The sequence below is a fragment of the Vicugna pacos genome, chromosome X, assembly GCF_048564905.1.
Source record: "Vicugna pacos chromosome X, VicPac4, whole genome shotgun sequence".
In the NCBI taxonomy this organism is placed as follows: Eukaryota; Metazoa; Chordata; class Mammalia; order Artiodactyla; family Camelidae; genus Vicugna; species Vicugna pacos.
In genome coordinates this window covers 3,380,059-3,401,212 of record NC_133023.1, presented here as the reverse complement: position 1 = coordinate 3,401,212, position 21,154 = coordinate 3,380,059, and the positions used below count along the sequence as shown (strand labels likewise).

The 21,154-nt window shown below is 40.9% G+C and overlaps 1 protein-coding gene across 2 annotated transcripts in view; it reads left to right on the top strand.

Annotated features, from left to right (window-relative positions):
- Window positions 1-21,154, top strand: part of NLGN4X (neuroligin 4 X-linked) — a 227,514-nt gene that overhangs the window by 90,336 nt on the left and 116,024 nt on the right. The window contains exons 2-3 of one of the 2 annotated variants that reach the window (XM_006210173.4): window positions 15,442-15,501; window positions 19,002-19,154. In XM_006210173.4, the coding sequence (XP_006210235.1) occupies window positions 15,442-15,501; window positions 19,002-19,154 (213 nt within the window). The remainder of the gene's footprint in view (window positions 1-15,441; window positions 15,502-19,001; window positions 19,155-21,154) is intronic. The other variant, XM_072955654.1, reaches the window with a different exon arrangement.

The window sequence follows — 21,154 nt, the reverse complement described above, 5'->3', positions numbered from 1 at the left end:
GTGACTTAGAGACACAAAGTGAGCCAGTGCTGCTGGGAAAAGGGCACCAGTGGGCGTGCCCGAGGCAAGGTTGCCGCCAGCCTTCAATCTGTGAAAAATGCAATACGTGCGAGGCACAGTCAGGTGAAGCACAGTAAAGCAAGGTCTTCCTGTGTACTTTCTCATAAATGATCAACGTGTATATACATTATATGTGTGTGTGTGTGTGTACACTCAGAGCGGCATTCGGAAAACATCCCTGTAGAAGCTGACTATACAATCATTTATGTGCCTGTATATAAAACCAGAATGCCATCATCTTTATTAATCAATGCTACCTTTCTTTATTAATAAATATATTTCAGCTCAGAATATTCACCTAGGTGGGAGGGTATAGTTCAGTGGTAGAGCGCATGCCTAGCATGCACGAGGTCCTGGGTTCAATCCCGAGCACCTCCATTAAAGATAAATAATTAAATAAACCTAATTACCTAATCTCCCACAAAAAAACCCCAAAATCAAATTAAGTTAAATTTAAAAACAATATCAACCTAAATGCAATAGTCTCACAGATACGTTTATTGTTTTTTTTGAAATAATATATATTTAATGAATCCAGAATAAATTTTGTACCAAGATGATGTTTTTATATTTCTCTCTTTTCAAATGTTTAGTTAATGGTACTTTTTAAAAGAAAAGACTTTATCATGCTCATTCTGCAATTATTAGTAATATTATAAATAATGCAATGAGGGCAGAAAAACCTCCTTTAACCTTCTTTGAGCCAAAATTATTCATACTTGCATATGTTTTTCAGAATTGATGTTATAATAATTTTGTTCAGTTGTCAGACAATCTGATTACCAATGAATTCATTTGAAAATGCATTAATAATGTTGCACACGGTTTCTACCACTGAATACTTCCAAATAAATACGGTTCATCTTTTATGCCTGTTATAATTTGATAGATTTTATACATTGTGGGTTTTACACTTCTTAAGGTTGTTCCTAGAGCATTTACTAATACGAAAAACATTTCTTTCTAAATATGTTCCTCTGTGTATGAAAGTTGATTTTGCGTGTTGTGTTCATACAGTTAGAACCAATAAGTCTTCCATTCTAACTGATTTTGTCGGTGTTCTAAATTGTTTTCCCCTGGTTAGATAATCATTTGCAGGAAATTGCTACTCCTTTCTCACGTTTTCAGTTCTCATTCCTTCTTAATGTTTAACACATTAGCTAGGACTTGCAGAAACATCTTGAAAAGTGATGGACATCATTTCATTGCTTATCCTGTTAGGGAAAATTCACACATTACAACCTTTCCCCAAAGCCTGTTCCCTGCGATGATATGTCAGCTTTCCACTGACAGAATTAAAGGGTTAAAGTTTCCCCTGTCAGAATAAATACTGCTGAGACTGTGACTCCTTAATTAAATATGTGAATTGTATCACATGCTATTTGCCATCTTTGGGATGGTTTTTTTTCTCCTCTGATATTTCTCTTGGCTGTCATTTGACTTTCTTCCTTCCACTGTTGAGACCAAGCAAAATACTACATTCTTCCTGTTCAATCATTGTCAACACTCTTCGCACAAACCCAATTCTTTATTAGATCACAACAAATCTTTTTTTTTTTTTAATGTAACATTTTGTGTTATTTATCCAAGTGGCCCAGCAGAGCAGACCCCGGAACGTGCTGGGATTTTTCTTAACCGAACCTCCACCGTTTGGTGCTGCTACTTGAACGGCATTTGGGTGGAGAAGGAAACACACAGTGTGGTTTTCTGGCTTTGGAGTCTTTGAAGGCCTTTATACCTGAGGAGATACCGAGGACTTGACTTTACAGATTTTTCTTGCATTCAAGTCCCACCTCCTTATGGTAGTTCCCTTGCAAAGTACTTCTGCAGCAAGATTTTTTCAAATGTATCAATGCAGTGTGTACTGAGTGTCCCCTTAAAGACTTGCTTCTTTGTCTTATACTGTCTATCAATGTCCATTTCTGTTTTCTGATCTAAGGTACAGATTTGTTTATGCTTTTTTGTTTTCTCTCCAAGAGTGTGGATTTTAATCCCTTCTCTAAACTTGCTGTTTCTTCCCATCAGCCTTCAGCACCTCAGCCTTTACTCAGGCTGATCCCTTTCTGTGCCTGTGAACAAAGGAAACTGAATCTTATTTTGCTCCCTGAAAAATGGCACATGGTTATCTGAATGTTCCCGTGGAGTCTTCCAAAGCCTGTGGGTTTCTTTTGTCCTGTGCTGTGTTTATTCCCCATAAAACACATGCTGGCTTTCCCATTTTCTACCTCCTCACTCCATCGGGTGTCTGACAATAGAAGCCATATATATGTCAGAGGTCCTTGCCTTTGCTAGCGTTCCATCAGGTTGTCATTAGTCAGCGGGGTGGTCCCAGACCACCTGCTCACGTACCTGGGGCTCCTTAGAAGTGGAGACCCTCTTCAATTGTCGATCTAGTCAACCCCTTCTCAAACTCAGTTTGTAATGAGATACTCAGCTCCAGGCAGCACGACCCCTTACTAAGACAGTCGAAGTATGAGTTAGTGCTCAGAGACCTTGTACGTGCTGAGTGTGTGGAAAAACTTCATTGGATTTCTAAGACTTTTCCTGACTCGTCCAACCCTGCAGCAGCAACTAATGACTGGATATTTCCATGTTTGTTTTGGTTGGTTTAAGACATGTTTAATTTGAAGGTGTACATAGAAATGTTGGAGTCAGCAGGTTTCCTGAATGAATGTCCAGGCACCGCCCACACCACCACAAGGTAGGAACACGTCTTAGTTTGTACAGACAGGCGCCGTTCTTTGTGACAGGTGACTGAATGCAGGGAGAAGGGAGATTTCCAGTTATTCCCTAATTCGTTTCCCATGAGGCTTACAGAGCAACTCCCAGGGCGGTAATGCCATCGGAGGACCTCTGAATACACTGAACTCTCTTCAGCTTCATGAGTGAGGTTCATAGAAACCCGCCAGCTGTGGCCTCAGATTTTCAGCTGTTCTGGGTTGCCTCTGACTTTTACATCTGTTTATTTGTTTTTGTGAGTTTTAGTTCAGAAGTTTACATCAGAGATGCTACCTGGACACCATAGTGGGAAGTTGCTTCTTAAGAGAGGTCCCTTCAGGGGACGAAGAGGGGTAAATTAGGTGTTTGCGATTAGCAGATATGCACTACTGCACATAAAAGAGATAAACAACAAGGTCCTAAAGTATAGTACAGGGAACTATATTCAATACCTTGTAATAAACTATAGTGTAAATAATCTGAAAAATAATATATATATATCTGAATCACTTTGCTGTACACCAGAAATTAACACAACATTGTAAATCAACTATACTTCAACAAAAAATTAAAAAGTGTCAAAAAAAAAAAAAAACCAGAAGTCCCTGCAGGGAAGAAGTTTCATCCAAATCTCAAAAGCTGGTCAGGATGCTGGCAACTACGAGAGTGAGCCCGGGTTTTCTAGGTGAAGGACTGGCCGTTGAGTATCTCAGGACACTCTTTACCCTCTTCTTATTAACTCTTCTTTCTGCTGTGAAATGTTTTGAGCTGGACTGACTCATTCCTGGTTCTGTCAACTGAAAGTAACGCCCATAATAACCCAAATCCATAACGTTGAGAGATTTTCATAAATACCTGAAGTTGCATATAATTACCAAAGAAATGAAATCCTTAAGCTAGCCATGGCTTTGTCTGTGGCTCTCAAAATAACATGCTTTCAAAAATGGAACTCATTTAGCATAAACCTGTAAACACCTAGAGGGATATTAAGCTTACGTCTTGGCCTGAAGCGAACACTTTATGGATTTAGCATAGAATGGATTGATTGGCTTAACGTCATTAAGCCTATGGGATTAAACGTCTAATCCGCTCGAACAATCACCACCGGGTGTTATTCTCTGAAGCAATAGAATGCTAATGTAAATATGTGAGAATATGAAAACGGAGGCAAATGACAGATTATCAGGAGGTGTTCACTAAAGTTGGCTTATATTTTCTGATCGCAGCATTACAGAAGGATTCTGTGTCCTTAGAGCCAGTGGCTTTGAATAGCTTAAGAATCTCTTTATGGCTAGCACCTAGGACTGTGTTCAAAATACAGGTGTCTTTTTCAAGTTCACTGCCACAGTCTTGCCCAAAGAATGGCTTTTACTTGATAAATAATAATCTGATGATTGATACCCACCCCCAGGCAATGGGGTCTTTTTGAATTTACTCTTTGTCTCCTCACCATTCCTTTGAAACATGATTTCCAACTCCCAGTTCTTGGCTTTTCCTGAACAACAATTGTCCTTCGTCTACTTAATTATTTAGGTGTTTTTCATTTTCTTTACTAGACCAGTGCTCCCAGGACCCCATCTATGGCTTATTCATCTATGATTTATAAGTTATCTGGGGGAGCAAAAACAAAATCCCTTTGCCAGAGACGAACCTGCCACCTTGCATAAGATGGTTTTCACTATTTCCCAAATGGTGACGTCTGATTGCCAGGCTGGGTTTGGGTTCTGGGTTTGAATCTCCAAACTGTGTCAGGTTGTACTCCTCGACCAAGTTACTTATTTGTTTTTGGGGGGTTTTTGCTACAGTTGTCTCATCTGTACAGTGTAGGGCAAAAATAGTTCCTGACTAGATTTCAGGTGGTTACAGAGTATATGGGACAGTACCCTGCATGTGTTAAGCAAACACGGGCAATTTAAGCTCCTCCTTCAGAAAGTTCCCGATGACTGGATTAAAGGAGACAGTGTGATCTTTTCCTCGTCTCCATTATTTTACAACGTCATCATGATAGTATTTTGCTTAGTCAGCACAAATATGTGGGTACTTTATGCCAACAGTCCCATGTTTTCACTCCACGAGTTACATGGTAGTTAGTCCCAAGTACAGAGGTACTAATTTTCTGTAACAGGTGAGGAAAACTGCGGTGCTACTAGAAAAATGAGGCAGGCACTCTTACGGGAAAACTGCCACATTGGCTTTGGTTTACAAATACTAAGCGTGCTCGGGAAGCAGACACATTTCTGATTGAAAATGACCTCTTGGATGATGGAGCTGTACATTGGAATGTTTGGAATGTTAAGAGAGGCTGTGTACCAGTCTGAGTATACATGTGGCTGAATGTGTGTGTGTGTATGTGTGTGTGTGTGTTCCTACTGGAGAGAAGCAAAGAGATGCAACAGTCAGCTTAGGCTAAGTTGTGCTGCTGTAACAAAAGACTATAAAATTTCAGCAGCTTGCAACAACGAAAGCTCCTTTCTCTTTCATGAAGTTTGTGTCAATTTTGGTGTGACTGAATGTTGTCTACACCCTCTTCTTTCCAAGACCAAGGCTTGAAGGGGTCATCCCCATCCAAGCCATGCTGGTCTGGTGGTAGTAGGGGGAAATATATATATATGGTTATAGTGTTTCAGCCTGAAAGTGACGTGGGTCTTTTGTGTTCACCTTTGTTGGTGAAGATTCATGTCTGCAGGTGGGGGAAGGTATCATAGTTCCCCAGGGAAGGGAGTGGGATATTTTGAATAAATAATAGAGCCCTTTATACAGAATGTGTTGAATGAATATAATCCAACTGGAAAAACCGGGTTGAGAGTCGCTTCCCTCAAGTTTGTTTTCTGGTTGACATCTTTGATGATTATATTCTTTTAGTTTCTCACTGAAAGGGACAAGGAACAGCTCTCTGGGGGGCCGTCCGCTAAGTTCAAAAGCAGACAAAGCAGCAAAAGTCCTTATCTGCGGGAAGAATGACCCTGTGCTCCAAAGACTCGAGTGACCTTGTGATTCTTTAAAAAAAAAAAAAAAGAAAACAAAAGAAAAAAATGTATTTTTTTTTTTAGGACCTTTAACTCAGGTCATTCGATTTGCCTCTTCCCGCAGGACAGGCTCAGGCCCTGGAGAGTGAGCTGATTTAGTATAAATTGAGACTTAATTTTCTCTGGAGGACGTGATTTCCTGCTGGAGCCCTGGGTCACACACACGGACGGGGAAAACTCCAGGTAGCGGGGCTGAGTCCGCTGCAAAGCTGGACAAGCCGCTTTGAGATGCAGACAGCTTATTCTTTTTTATAGACAGTACAAAGAGAGTAACCCAGCGGCTCTGGCTCCCCATAATTCTTGTCCCGCACGCCAGACAGTCCCATTGGTCAGTGGTATATATGTTCTAACTCCATAAGGAAGCTTTTGGTCACAGTTAACACCAGGAAACAGAACGCCAAATCTTCCAGAGTCTTGGCAGAGAATATATGAATGTGTGTGTAAATATGTGTATGTGTATAAATAATATGTTTAATATATGTTTTACTATATACATATCTACACACAAATATACATTGTTTTTCTATTTATTGTTTTTTTTTTTAATACAACATTTCAAGAGTTGCTTCAGGGCAAATCAAAGCCCGTGCAGCATGAGTTTTCCAAATAAAGATGCAGAGAAAAGATCTAGCGTAATTCCATATTAAATTAATTCCGGTTTTTAAATACACTGTCATTTAATCTGGAGCTCAGGGAGGTTGCTCAGGGAGGTAATATATTCTATGAGCTGTGAGTTCTAATAAAAATGGGACAAATGCATGTAAATCTAATAGGATGTGCCTATGATTCCTGTGAACAGAAATATTTTAATAAGACAATTTATAACAAACCAATGCTTATGTAAGTCTATGCGGTGCCCTGAGATTTTAATAAGAAGCATAGACATACTTCGGAGAACAGTAAAATGTTAGATTTATTTTGATTTTTCCCAGAGAAAGTATGAAATCAGTTCCTCCTAATTCCAGCAAAACAAGAAAATTGTTGTTCACATTTTTATCTTAGTCTGTTTTCCGAAGCCAGTCACAGAAAAAGAAAACACGCATACCCCTCCTGCAAAAAAAAAAAAAAAAAAAATCACTCGTATCATTTGCCTTATTGCAATGAGGCAGTTTGAACGTCTAGAACATTAGAGAGAATTAGACCTGTGTTTACTGTAATCACAAACATAACGCCTCTGATTTTCCTGAAATAACAACCCAAGATAAATTAACTGAATTCTTTTAGTTTTCTTTTCTTTTTAAAATTCAAGTAGAGTTGATTTACAACATTGTGTTAGTTTCAGGTGTACAGCAAAGCGATTCATATACATATATGTGTATATATATATGGTTTAGCTTAGTCTGCATTATAAGTTATTTTAAGATATTAGATATAGTTCCCTGTGTTATGCAGCTAATCCTTGTTGCTTATCTATTTCATGTATAATAGTTTCTATCTCTTACTCCCAAACTCTTAATTTGTCCCTCCCCTTTCCCTCTCCCCTTTGGTAACCATAAGCTTGTTTTCTGTGTCTGTGAGTCTGTTTCTGTTTTGTATACAGATTCATTTGTGTTATTTTTTTAGATTCCACAGATAAGTGATATCATATAATATTTCTCTTTCTCTGTCTGATTTACTTCACTTAGTATAATATTCTCTAGGGCCAGCCATGTTGCTGCAGATGGCATTATTTAATTCTTTTTTATGGCTGAGTAGTATTCCGTTGTGTGTATATGTACCTCATCTTCTTTATCCAGTCATATGTTGATGGACACTTGGATTATTTCCATGTCTTGGCTATTCTGAGTGGTGCTGCTATGAACACTGGGGTGCATAGATATTTTGAATTAGAGTTTTCATGTCTGACAGATATCTAAGTGGCAGAATTCTTACATACTATAAGTGAAAAATGAAAACAAAACAAAACAGAAACAACAAAACTCTAAACTAATCAACAAAACAGAAGCCTTTCTACGGCCAAGTAACGGTAAATAACAATCCAATAACATTCTAAAAAGCAAATAAGAGAGCTCAACCTTTCATTTCTGTATTTGAATGAGTTATGCACACCACATAGGAGAATCTGTGTTTCCCTCGCCAGTATTTATGATTGTTCCTTGTCGGTGGTGTGACAAGTGTTCCTGCAGTGTAACAGTTGTGGGCCTGAGGTCACAAATCCTCGATTCACCCCAGAGATATTTATCGTGTGCCTTCCACATGCTGAATAGTTTGGTAGTCATTGCAAATTTGGGGATATAGTATTAAAAGAAAAAACAGGCAATGTCTTTGTGCTCTGGGAGCTAAGAATCAAATGAGGAGAGAGTTATTAGACACATCATATTATGAATTATAATAAGAGTTTTGAAGAAAATTGCGTCCTAAGGTGAATAAAAGTGACCCCTGTGCATTTACGAATGGAAAGTTGGGATGATCAGGGAATCTCTTTCTGAGGGAAAGGAATTAAAGTTGAAGCCTAAAGAGAGGTGAGCCAGGAGAATGGGGTGAGGGGTAGAGTCAAGGGTGGGATATGGGGAGCAATTTTGCAGAAAGATGGAGAAGTGGAGTATCCAAAAGTCCCAGGGAGATGTGATTATCTGAGCAGTTAATCCAAGTTCATGCTGGTGTATTAGTTAGCTTTTGCCGTGTAAGAAACCATCCCAAATCTGAGCATTTTAAATCATCCTTTGCACATGATTCTTTGGGTTGCAGATCTCGACTGTCCTCAGTGGAGAGGTCCTTTCATCTGGGGTCAGCTTCCAGGTCATCTGGGTGCTCACTGGACAAGGTCTTTCTCAGCAAGGATGCCTGTCTGGGCTCCACTGGCATACCTGGGTCGTGGAACCCAGCAGGCATGGGGAACATGGGAAGTAACGCATCATCACTTTGTTTTCTGTTGGAAGAACAAATCATAAAGCCATTCAAGGTCCACATGGTGGGGACACACACTCACAAAAGCACAAGGAGGACTGTACAAATGGGGACCTGGTTCCAGTCCATCAGCCACATCCTGTTATTCAGCAATTCCGTGCCTATCTATCCTGGAGCAGAGGTCTTCAAACTAGGAGAGACCTTTCCAAAATATTTTTTCAGAGGATAGCTCTGCTGATGTCTTTAGGGCAATACATTTCTGTACACCCCACTCGTAAATGTGCTCTTTCCTAAGGCTTTCTGGTCACCAAAACCCCTCCTCCCCGTATTACAAAAGAGGGGCCTTCACAACTGATGCCAAGTGTTCCCGTCCTGCGTTGCCCTGGCATATATATATATAAAAAGAAAGAGATCATTCTAAATCCTGGTCTGGGGGAAGCCTCTTGGTTGAAGTTTCCACTAGACGGGCTTCACAGATGTACACATTTTTTCGTTAGTCATGAAACTTGATCTTGATAAGATGCTCTGATGTCAAGAGGAAACAGAAATGAAGGAGCAGGTCTGCAATGCTGATTCCTTCAAATGCAGAAATTGAACTTGTTTATAGGTCACCAGTTTTTTAAGGGGCACGTACATTGCTAGACCCACAGATAAAATGGTCCATGTTATGTTTGAGATGCTCTGTGCTAAGGGATATTTCAGTGGAGGTCGGAATACTTCTTGTGATTTATGTGTGGAGTGTGTTGACGGGAAAAAAAAATAATAATGCACAACTTAAAAGTTGAGAATTAGGTTTTATTTAGCAGACAAAACTGAAGAGTAAAGCCCACAAGGGAGCCTCTCACGTAGCTCTGAGAGACGGTTCCGGAGAGGTAGGGGTGGAGCCACGATGTACAGTAGTTTTTGCAACAAACACCAGGTAATCGGAACATCAAAAGATCACTGTTAATTAAAGAAAAACAGGCATGTCAAGTTAGTGAATTTAGTGGCTTTTCTATGTACGGGAAGGTGCAAGAGTCCGGGCTCATTGAAATCATTCCTTTGATGTGCACCTTAACTGTCCTTTTCTCCATCCTGAATCCCCGCCGGGGGCTGCAGTGTATGATGGCTTGCTGGCCACAGCATCTTTTGTTTACTGATACAGCTGGCCACACTTCTCATCCACAGGGGTTTATCCCTGTTACAGCCAATTGTCAAGGTGCCGGGGTGACTGAAGAGGTAGCTCTGTAGGCTTCCTGCCCCCTATTCCCCCCTCCTGGGGGTCTCGCCTGCCTCCTTTCCCCTCCCCCTCAGAGCAGCCCCCCTCCTTAGCTAATAGGAAGTGAGTCCTCACCCTATCCTTTCTTACTGACACCTGCCCCTTCCTCGGCAAGCAAGCGCATCACAGGTGACTTCCCGCCCGGAGAGGGCTGTAAATGGATGAAGACATTTTTGGCCCCGCCTGCATCATCCCTTGACGAGCCTGTCTCAGATAGGAGTGACCTCCTTCAGGATAGGTGTGCCCTCCTTGGGGACACCTCCTCCTCGCCTAGCCAGGGCCAGCAGATTTAAAACAGAACCTGTTTGGAGAAGGAATGGGGGGGATGGGGGTACCTGTGCATAAGCTAATGAGGCACAGACCCTTTGTGGGGAAAGTCCCCATCCAGCTCATTAGCACGCGAGCCCGGATTGTCTTAAGTGCTTGCTGGTCCCCTCCCAGTATTGATTAGATTCAAGAAGCACTCCTCTGTTGACTCAGGACCAGTTCATCACTCGCATCGTTATCGGCGATGGCCAAGGGAGCATCTGTTTCCCGCATAACCCATTACAAACTTCTTCTGCAGGCAACATGCCACGTTTAGCCCAGACCCGCTCTTGGTAAGATATTTACTTAAGATAACAAGACTGAGTAGGACTTGGAATTTGCCCTCTTAAGAGATAACAAAAATAAAATTAACGTGAACCAGTAAATGTCACGTTCAGAGCAATAATTTGGAAGGTTTAGGGGATTCTGTAATTTCTTTATATTTTTGTTATCATGTGATCGCGTAACACCATCTGATGACTTTATTTGATGATTTCCATACCTTGATGGCAACGTAACATATATTAAAAACAACAGATACAAAATTACCTTCCTGCCCCAGAAGGTTAACTGCGGCGCCTAGAAGCTTTCCATAGATTATTATTCCCTCATTGACTGTGGTTGGTCTACCTTTTGTGAGTTCTCTTCAAAGGGTTGGGTTCCTGGTACATTTGTGATACAAAGTACTACTTTAAACACTTTGACTTGTGAAAACAACGTTGATAAATAACAAATGGGAACATCAGAAGAAAGGGTGTAAAAAGAAAAAAGGATGGACATCCTGCAGGACTAGGGACGTTGAGATATTTTATTTATAAAATCATGTTTAAATTTTAATCATGGAATGGCTATATGTTTGTTTGAAGTTATTTAAACATTCCCTTCAATATTTAAAGCCATTTTCCCTTGGAGGTTTACTGGAGATGCTAATTATTCCATGTAAAGGAATATTATTATGGCCTTTCGGGGACCAGGAGAAAAACTCGGGGCCTGTCTGGACTTTGAGGTGCCTTTTTGCAGCCATGGGATGGGTTGACTCTGAAATGAATTCCAGCAGGATCTTTTCCCCTGTCCTCTAATACCTGTATTTACATAGCTCATGATTGTGACTAAATTAGGTACTGGAGAGAACTTGGTTGGTTTTTAGGCCACTTAGTTAGTTATGTCTGAGAGAGCAAATATTGCAGCAGCTTATCGAAAAAGAACAAAGGGGTAGAAAATTAAATATACATAGAACATGAAAGGCGATGTCTAATTATGTTTCTGGGTCAGAGTCGGCTATATAAAATTAATTTAAAATTGTGGTGCAGCAAATAATTTCTATCAGAGTCTCAGCGGTTTTTTGTTTGTTTGTTTGTTTGTTTGTTTTGTTTTTTGGGGGGTTTTTTTTTGGTTTTTTTTTTTTTTTTTTTTTGCTTCAGTTAACGGTATCAGTCGATCACTAGCATGGAAAGGCAGAGGATCTAAAATGGCCAAACTACCTTGAAAAATCAGAAGCAGATTGGAGCACTTACCTTTCCCTCTTTCAAAACGTGCTAGGAGGCTCGGAGAGTAGGGTGCTCATGTGGATAGAAATACAGATGGGTATATAATTAAAGAGCCCAGAAATCAACCCTCCCATTTATGGGCAATGGAGTCCCAGGAATAGTGTCATAACCGTTCAGGGAGGAGAGGCTAGTGTTGTCAGTAGATGGTGCTGACACCACTGGATAAGCATAAAATTAAAAACCTTTGCACTTCAAAAGACACCACTGAGAAAATCAAAAGAGAAGACACAGATGCAGAGAAAAGATTTGCACATCATCTTTCTGGTAAAAGACCTGTCTCTTGAAAATACAAAGGACTCTTACCATTCAATAATAAGGAAAAAAATGAGCTAATTTTTCTAATACGGGCAAAATATTTGAATAGACTTCACGCCAAAGGAGATAATACATGGAGATCATTGACAGGATTAAGTCATTAGCTAAATGAAAATTAAAGCCACAGTAAGGCAGCATCTCACACCCATTAGGATGCCTGTCACTAAAGAGATAATGACAGGTGTTGGGGAGGAGGAGGAGAAATTGGAACTCACATACACGGCTGATGAGGATGCACGGTGAGGCAGCTGATTGGGAAAACAGTCTGGCAGTTTCTTAAACTACTGAACATAAATTGGCCACATGACATAGCCATCCCGCTCCTAGCTATCTCCCCAAGAAATGAAGATATCTGTCCATAAAAAATATTGCACATGAATGTTCACAGACACCAACTGGAAGCAATACAAACGGCGGCCAGCCGATGAGTGGATTAACACAGTATGCTTTATCCACATTGGAGAAGATTATCCATCCATAGGAATAACAAGAATGAAATGCTGATACTTGCTGCAACATGGGTGCTCTTTGAAAACATTACACTACGTGAAAGAAGCAAGACACAAAACAATCACATATTATATGAACTCGTTTATAGGAAATGCTCAGAAATGGCAAATCTGGAAAGAAAGTTGACTGAGTTAAGACAGAAGGTAGGAATGTCACATACCTGCAGTTGGATGCAAGCAGTCTTTTGGGGGTGATTGAATTGTTCTAAAAGCAGATGGTTAGGCTACTCCATAGACAGACTGAAAAAAAAAAATCCTCAAATTCCATGCCTTGATGAGTTGATTTTGTGATTTTTAAGTTGTACCTCAGTAGAGCTCTTAAACATCACAGTTTGGTGGACAAAGGAATTTGGTGAAGAATCAAAGAGTTGACCCTAGATTGCCACTTTAACTGGGTTCTGCAAATTGCTAAGGGATTGTACATCCTTAGAACCTTTCCTTCCTTCTTTGTGGGGGGACATTTCCCTGAACACTGCCTCTCACCCTGCCCCTGGAAGAATTCCCGATTACTCAACTCTCATGCACTGACGGTGAGCCTGAAGGCACTGGGAACTGGGTCTTGGGGAGAGAGCTCTGGCATTGAACTCAGCCCAGACCTTGCAAATAGCCCTTGTTTGGGCTTGAGCCAGACCAGCGTCATGCTCGTGGGCTTCCAGCCACAGCATGGAAGACAAAAGATTTTTACAAGAAGAAAACTCCAAAGGAGGCAGGGATATGAGGACAGCCTCACGGGAAAGGCAGCGTGCAGGTATGGGGTCCTCATCAAAGACCTTCCTCAGTGTTTTCGGGAGGGAGAGGTAGTCCAACCCGAAAGGGGCACGGTTTCTGGGGCGGAATCAGCTTAATCACAGAGACGCTCTCTCTCCCGTAATCCATTCCGTGTCTTTTGACTGCACTTTTATTTTTCTAGCATCGTTTCTTTTTTCATAATGAAAGAGATGACCTGTTTCTATAGGAACTTAGAAAATCCTCCAAAAAAATTTTGAATTTTTTTTTTCAGAAATGAGGACTTGTTTTTAACACAAGCACTTTAGTTCTATCATCTGTAGCCCAGTTCTCTAAGAAAGGCATTTCTTTTAGATTTCTTAACACAATTTAGCCATCAGTCCGGCCCACAAGACAGCTTTGAAAAAGGTATTCTATTAGTAAACCCTGACCCAAACAACCGAAAGACAGTGGAGCTAGCTTGATGAGGATTAAGTTTGTTTCAAGATCTTTCAGTGCTATGGACTTCTTGGACATGAACCGATTTCTGTATGGTGCTGGTAAACGTAACAGATTGACACATCCACGTCATGGTGTTTTCTAAAAGATTGCACGTGAACATGTTGGAAGGAGAAAAGGTGGTCTCCTGGGAGACCCCCATTCTCCCTTCAGGTAGATGAGGTCAAACTAGTGGTATTGCTGGAATTTTCCTGGGTATGTCTTTTCCAAGCTGTTTTCAATGACGTTATGTTGGCAGCTTGAAATTGTCTACAATTTCAGTATTTAATCTCAAATATTTAAATCACCCAAGGTCAACCAGGTCAAGGAATTGGGCTTCCAACTCCTCCACCCTACCAGGATTGCTGACTGAAGCACGTGAAAATGACAGTATTCAACCCTTGACTGAGCCACTTCAAACCTGGTCTGAAAACATATTAAACCTTTTTGACAGATGTGGACTAAAGAATGTTTTCCAGATACAAGTGTTGTGAGTGACAGTGACCAGATTCCCTCTCGGTCTAACCCATGTGTCTGAGCATCACAGAGGCAGGCAGAGACCCGTTTTGATTGATGGCCACAATTCAAGTTATCCACAGCTGGGGTATCCATCCCTGTGGGCTATGTCTGTCTGTAGCAAGAAGGCAATTGAGCTCCTTAACTAAACAGTTCAGGAGGTAGTGAATGTTTTGGCCTCTCGTATCTGCAAAATACAAAAACCAAAATGGCACATTGTGTAGAGAGAGCATGGGGAGTTTGTTGATGGTGGTATTGGTGAAGGGACCCGCCATACACTTTGCCTACGTGGAAATTTCAAAGTGGGTTATGTTTCAGGTCATTCAGGTAGGTGACTCCATTTATTTACTTACTTTTAGAAGTAGCAGTAACATTCAAGTAATATTTAATAAGTGTTTCAAGCACAGGAAAACATGATCTATAATGTTTTATCTCGACTTGTGAAATATTTATTGAAAGTGGTCTTTTTTTTTTTATAAGAGGCAACAGAAACAAATAATGTGCAATAGTTCTTTAGCCACTGGTGACAGGTGAATCTTTAAATTACTGGTATTTCTGAATTTTATTTGAAATGGTTTGCTTTTAAGTTCTTATGCATGAAACGAATGTCAGTTTTAAATACTTTGCTTGAAGTGGTTTCATGTTGATTCTTTGAATGTGTTTCTTCTTATATCATGGAATTTCGTAACCAAAGCGTGTCGCTGACATATCAAAAATGTATCTAGATTATAATCTGTTAAACTTACAGGAACATTTGAATACTTCATATGAATTTCTTTTTAAAATGTGGGAAACCCCTTTTTAATAATTTCATCTTTTTTTTCCAACTCACATTAACGTTTTTTGTTGACAGTAGTGTCATGTTAACCTCCAGACTGCATTTTCACGGATACCTAATATTTTTTGCAAGGAACATTTTGAATTAGTCCTTCTTGACATATTTATGTTTATACGCATTTTGCATCTCGCAAATTCATGTTTTTGAAATCCAAACGTAATCGATTTCAACTTTTTGTATGGCATTATTTTTTTTTCTTTTACTGGGTAGTATCTCTCCTCTGATTTTTTTGCAAACCTGTTGTTTTTGAATTCTCTTTTTTTTCCCCCCTTTATTTTCTTTCTCAATATGACCCCAGGAGCCAACACAAAGAAAAACGCTGATGATATAAGCAGTCATGACCGTGGTGAAGATGAAGGTATTTTTTGGTTTTTTTCCAAGCTCGACTTTGATGCATGATTTTATATCTCTCTTTCTTTTTTTGTTTTTTTTTTTTTTCATTTCAGCCTGTTTTTCCTCCTGTTACCTGAAGTGAGTACACTTTGGTGTGCCTCTTTATTTTATTCTTGTTTGGAAACCACTGTCATTTTTAATCCCAGTGTCCATGTAGATGACTGCAGATCACCTGGGGGAACCTAATATAAATGTTTCTAAACATCAAGTGAATAACGAAATGTCATTTACAAGGAAGCTCACCTTTTACTTTTTCTTTTTCTTTTTTTTTTTCAGTCACAAGAAGACAAAAATGAAATTTTAAAACATGCATGTGTGCTTTCTTTTCTTTCCCCCAAATGTTATTTTGTAATTTAGTATTGTCTTTTGGAGCTTTGGTCTTCTTAATTTCTTCGGTGGACGGTGAGGCACCTCAGGAGAACTTTTTTGAGGGGCTGGCATTTCTGGTTTTGTTTGTTTTTCATTTTGTTTTTTCCCCAAACATACTGATTCCAAAGTAGGATTTTTTCTAAGAATCCTCTCTGGCTCACAGTGAAATACATGAAAAAATGTTTTAATGACATGTTTTTGTGTCTTTCAGAACTGCCTTTTAGCAACATTTAATTTCCAAAAGAGATTATTAGCAAAGAATTGAAAAAGATCAGAAAGCTAGATCCATGCGTCTTTGTTTTCACACCACAGCTGCTTTAAAAAATGGTTTTTTTTACCCCCAAAATGTTTAGTTGCTATGGAACCTTTCTTGTTGAAAGATCCCAAATGGTTTGACAGATTATCCACCAGAAGCAGGGTGATTTTTTTTTTTTTTTTTTTGGAGATGGAAGATAACGTGGCGTGAAAGCCACCACTAGCACATTGTATCCATTTCCTTCACCAGAATTAATGGTTTCGAAGAAACGAAAATAAAAAGTCTTAAAATCAGCCGTGGCCGCCCGGGGAGGCTGTGCCGGCCATGTGCGTGGAAAGCACGCCTTCCCCATCGGAGCTGCAGAAGGCGTGGCGCTCCGTGTAGTCACCTTCCCAGGACGAGGGCCCTCTCCTCTGGCTGAAAGGCAGTTTCAAATGGGGGTGAGCGATCCTTGCTGGACAGCAAAACGTCCTGAAAGTGCCTCTTTAACCCTCCCTTCGTTTCCCTGCCCTCTCTGATTTCTTTTGCAAACCAGCAGTTCTCCAGGAAAGCAAGTTTTGCCAGCATTGCTTTCACACCTGGTCTTCTCTCAATGTGACTGTTTATTGACTGATTATTATTATTTTTTTGCATTCATAGGGTCCGCCCTCCCTCTGACAGCCCCGTAAAGGAGGGCTCTCCTCCCTGCCCCTGCGGCATCAGCGAGCCCCTCCTTCCGGGAGGACCACAGCACACCTGCTCTTGTGCCAGTATTCCAGCATCCATCCCCACACACGCCTCCCCTCTGCTCTCTTACACCATCTGCAGATGTCATTCGCACCTGACTCTGCTCTGACATTTCAGTGCCTCCCCTGCTGATCACTACGATCTGTTTACACAATGCTCGCCATGCACCTTGACTACCGTCAGAATGCTGCCTACGTTTCCTTCCATCCCAAGAACCAGTGATGGTTATGTTTTGTTTTTTTTTTTTAACTTTGAACTCAGACAGCATCTGGTTACTTCCTCCTCACGTCCACAAGAACCTTGTCCTGGCTGTCTCAGAAGGAAAGAGGTGTGTCAACCTCACATTTTCTCTGAGGAAGCCCCTGGAGCAGCCCTCAAGGTCTCGACTTTTTTCCTGGCCTGCCCAGGAGGAGCCAGCAGCCAAGAATGATAAAATAAAGAAGAGCTCGGGGAGAGGGTGTAGCTCAGTGGTAGCGCGCAGACTTGACATGCACGAGGTCCTGGGTTCCATCCCCAGTGCCTCCATTAAAAAAGTAATTCAGTAAGTAAACCTAATTACACACCTCAAAAAAAAAAAAAGGCTAAAATTGCAAATCACAGTGCTGGATGGTGCAAAATGCCACGCTCTATACACACTGAAGGGACAAGGAGTTTATTTGAAAATTGCACCTAGCATAGGATGAATAAAGGCTTACTAAGGGATTTTGACTCTGTGTTTGAGTTTTATATGAGACAATAGTCCAGATTTTTCTGCTGTGGATTACATGCCTGCAGACACATGGGCAGTTTGACACTTTTTTTCTGTACTTGACTGTGATCGCTTGGGGATGCTGGATAGTGACCGCCCCCCCAGGAGCATGTTTCGAGATGGTGATCCTAATTCATTTTATTACTACCCACCATACAAATGGGGGGTTATTTCCTTAAAATTCCTTTCTGATATGTCCCAAAATATCTCCATGAATTAAAGGGAAAAGAGTTTTTATTTAAGAAAAACGTGAAAATAAATAAATGTACATGGATATATTTGGTTTTTCTTTGGCTAACACATAGACGTTTAAATTACACACACACGCACATAAATATTTGTACATGTACATACATATCCGGACACAATCGTAACTGAAGTAAGGGTTCTGAAACATCAAATGTAAGCCTGAAGGATGGCTAGCATGAAACACATCATTTAATCACAACTTTTCAGAAAGCAGGGTCTGCAAATGGACACACAAGTCTCGAAATTTCTATTGTCACAGGCCATCACAAAATATGGCTTTTACATCATTGTTAAATAAAATAATAATTACTGAGGGTACTCACCGGTTGCAAATCACAGTGGGAGTTTATATTCCCTGTAAAACTATGTAGCATTTCAGTAATGTCATCTTGAGGTTGGAATCTCGTGTCATCTTTATTACTTCTCTTTTTCTTTCTTTTTTTTTTTTTTGGCATTGAGGTGGGATGGTACTGCATGTAAATTAAAGACACTTGCTTGGACGTCTTTGTCTGGTTTTGTTTTTGTTTTGCACATTTCTGTTCTGTTGATCATTTTAAACCACTTATTCATTTTTTTTTTTTTGTCGCCATGTGTCCTGTACTGAGAGCTTATGGTTTCCCTAGCACTTTTATGTTCTCATTGACCCCTTGAAAACGAATCTGTAATCCCACCTTTGACGGAGGATGGCAGTCAGAGGGAAAACGAATGATCATTTTGAAGTGGATTTCACACTTACATAGAAGATGCAAATGCGTTTTGTGGTAGATAGCGAGTGCTTGTTCAATTCAGATCACCACCTAGGTCTTGAGGAAGTAAGCATTTCATCTAAATCCTTCCATTTTTAGTGTTGCAGGCACACGCAGAAACATACATATGCATACACATTTCTTCCAACGTCTGCACGCTTCCCAAAACAGCATTCCTATGAGCAGAAGATATCACAACATTGACCGTGTTCCTTAGGCAAGCTTACCAGGGTGTCCATCCTTCAGTAAGGGACACGGTGGATTCCAGTTGAAACTTGGGAGAGTCACCCATGTCCTTCGCCCTTGATTTAAGCATCCGTCCACCAGTGTGATGGCTTTATGGTGTTTCCTTACTTGGCCCTGTTTTCCAGACATCCACAATCAGAACAGTAAGAAGCCAGTGATGGTGTACATCCACGGCGGGTCTTACATGGAAGGCACCGGCAACATGATCGACGGCAGCATCCTGGCCAGCTACGGGAACGTCATCGTGATCACGATGAACTACCGGCTGGGAATCCTGGGTGAGTGACCGCGCCCGTCTCCTCGGTCCGGGCGTTTTATTTTCTGGGCGCTCGTGGGTTCAAACTGTGTTACTCCAGCTCCTCACGTCATGCTGCAAGACGTGTTTCTTCCTTCGCTTCCATGCAGCACGGTCTGTTTTTCCTGGTTTTTTTTTTTTTTAAGTTTGCAAATTTTTAACCAAGGAATTTCGTTTCCTGGCCCCCCAGTCTCTTCCCAGACAAAGGCAGCAGCCTCCACGGTCACCCAATGAAAGTGGAATTTTATTGAAAGCCCTTTTCTCTCCCTGCGGGCTGAATGAACGCGTGGGTTAGCCAACGTCAGCCTGTGGAAGGAAGACAGTGTCGGTGACGTGTGAGATAACACGTGTGATCATGGGTGATGGATCACGTGGTCCCAGTCGATAATGACCGCAGATAACTCGCCTTCTTTTGTGGATTTGTAGGTGTGTTCATTAGTTAATCGCCTATTGGAAAATCTTTGACTTAATGCCCCGAAAGGCTTTTTTTGTGTGTTTGTTGTGTCTTGAAAAGGTGCTCAGTGGTTAACGTGGATATTATGTTTGCATGTGGTGGAACTGAACGCTTATTTGAATTTTGTAATTTTATGATTTTTCGTTTCATTTAAATGATACTACTTAAATACTTATTTTTCAAAGTGTATGATTTACGATGAAATTTATTATTTAAATTGTGTGATGCACTTGGCTAAGTGCATACAAATTCAAGATGGGCTCTCTGTTGTCTTGGTGTTAAATTCATTTTCCCCCAACAGAGGTTGGTTGTGAAAAAATAATATATTTTGAGGGTAATATTTTAAGGCTTACCTTCTTTTGTGATCTTCCCTGTCGTCAGGCAGTTCATGAAAAATACTCGAGCCTCTGTAGCAATGTCGTTTTTCAAGGCAAAAATGCATCGAGAAGGTGCAGGAAAATGAGTTTTTAACAGTGTGTCTATGACAGCAAGATGCGTCTGTTACAAGGTGGTTATGGTAAAAAAAAAAAAAAAGGAAAAGAAAAGAAAAAGAAAAATTAAATAAGATGGAGTTGCTTAACAGCCCTGTGTGAAACAACAAATACGGTTGAGAATGTTGTCTTCAAATACACAAATATCACCAAGAATATTTTATGTCCAACTTGACGTTTTGATTTTTTTTCGAGCATCTTTCCTTTCACTCGTGGGAACCTTCGCCCATAGAAGACCTGGCAGGAGGTGAGTTGCAGAAACGCACTTTCTAACTTCGAAATGCAAATCACCCACAGATGTTTACAAACTTGTGCCTCTTGGAGCGCCGATAACGTACTCGAAATCCCCTGTCGGTTTTCAGCATGAAACACAGCAACAGATCCTAGAATCCGAGCCTTCTTGTTGCGTGATTTTTAGCCCTTTATCCCCCTTTTTTCTCGTCGGTGCTAAGAGCCAGATATTTGCAGAATGACCTCACTTTGTTTCCCGTAGCGATGGCTGCATGCCTCGCTGACGGGTTTTCAGAAGCCCATGGCTGCTTGCTTTGGGGACTGGCGTTTGCAACAGGAAATGGTGTTTCTTGATCTTTTACAAAAGGTCCATTCTGAGGCAGAGGTGGGGAGAGGGAGCCACGTACCGGGGCTTGCTGCTCGCAGCCCTTTCAGAGAGGGCGGTGTGGGGACCCCGGTACCGGCACCTGCTCTGGGCGCTGCTGTCTGCAGGAGGCCACGGGCTTTGAGCAAGTTCTGGCTTCGGTGGAATAACAAAATGCACGCCGTGATGACGTGGCTTGAAAGGTTCGATTTCAAAAGAAATTGATCTCTCGCTCCCTCTGAGGCCAAACGGTATGAAACCAGCTTTACCGGGTGATCTCTTATCTGTTGGGCCCTTTGTGAATCTGGGAAGGAACTGGGGTGATTAGACACACCTTCCGTTTTTGTTTTGTTTTGTTATGTTTTTAAGAAAAAAGAAGAAAGCTTGCTTTTAGAACAGGTCTCATTGAAAAATTTTTAGTTTACCTTTTGCTGCTGAGAGTT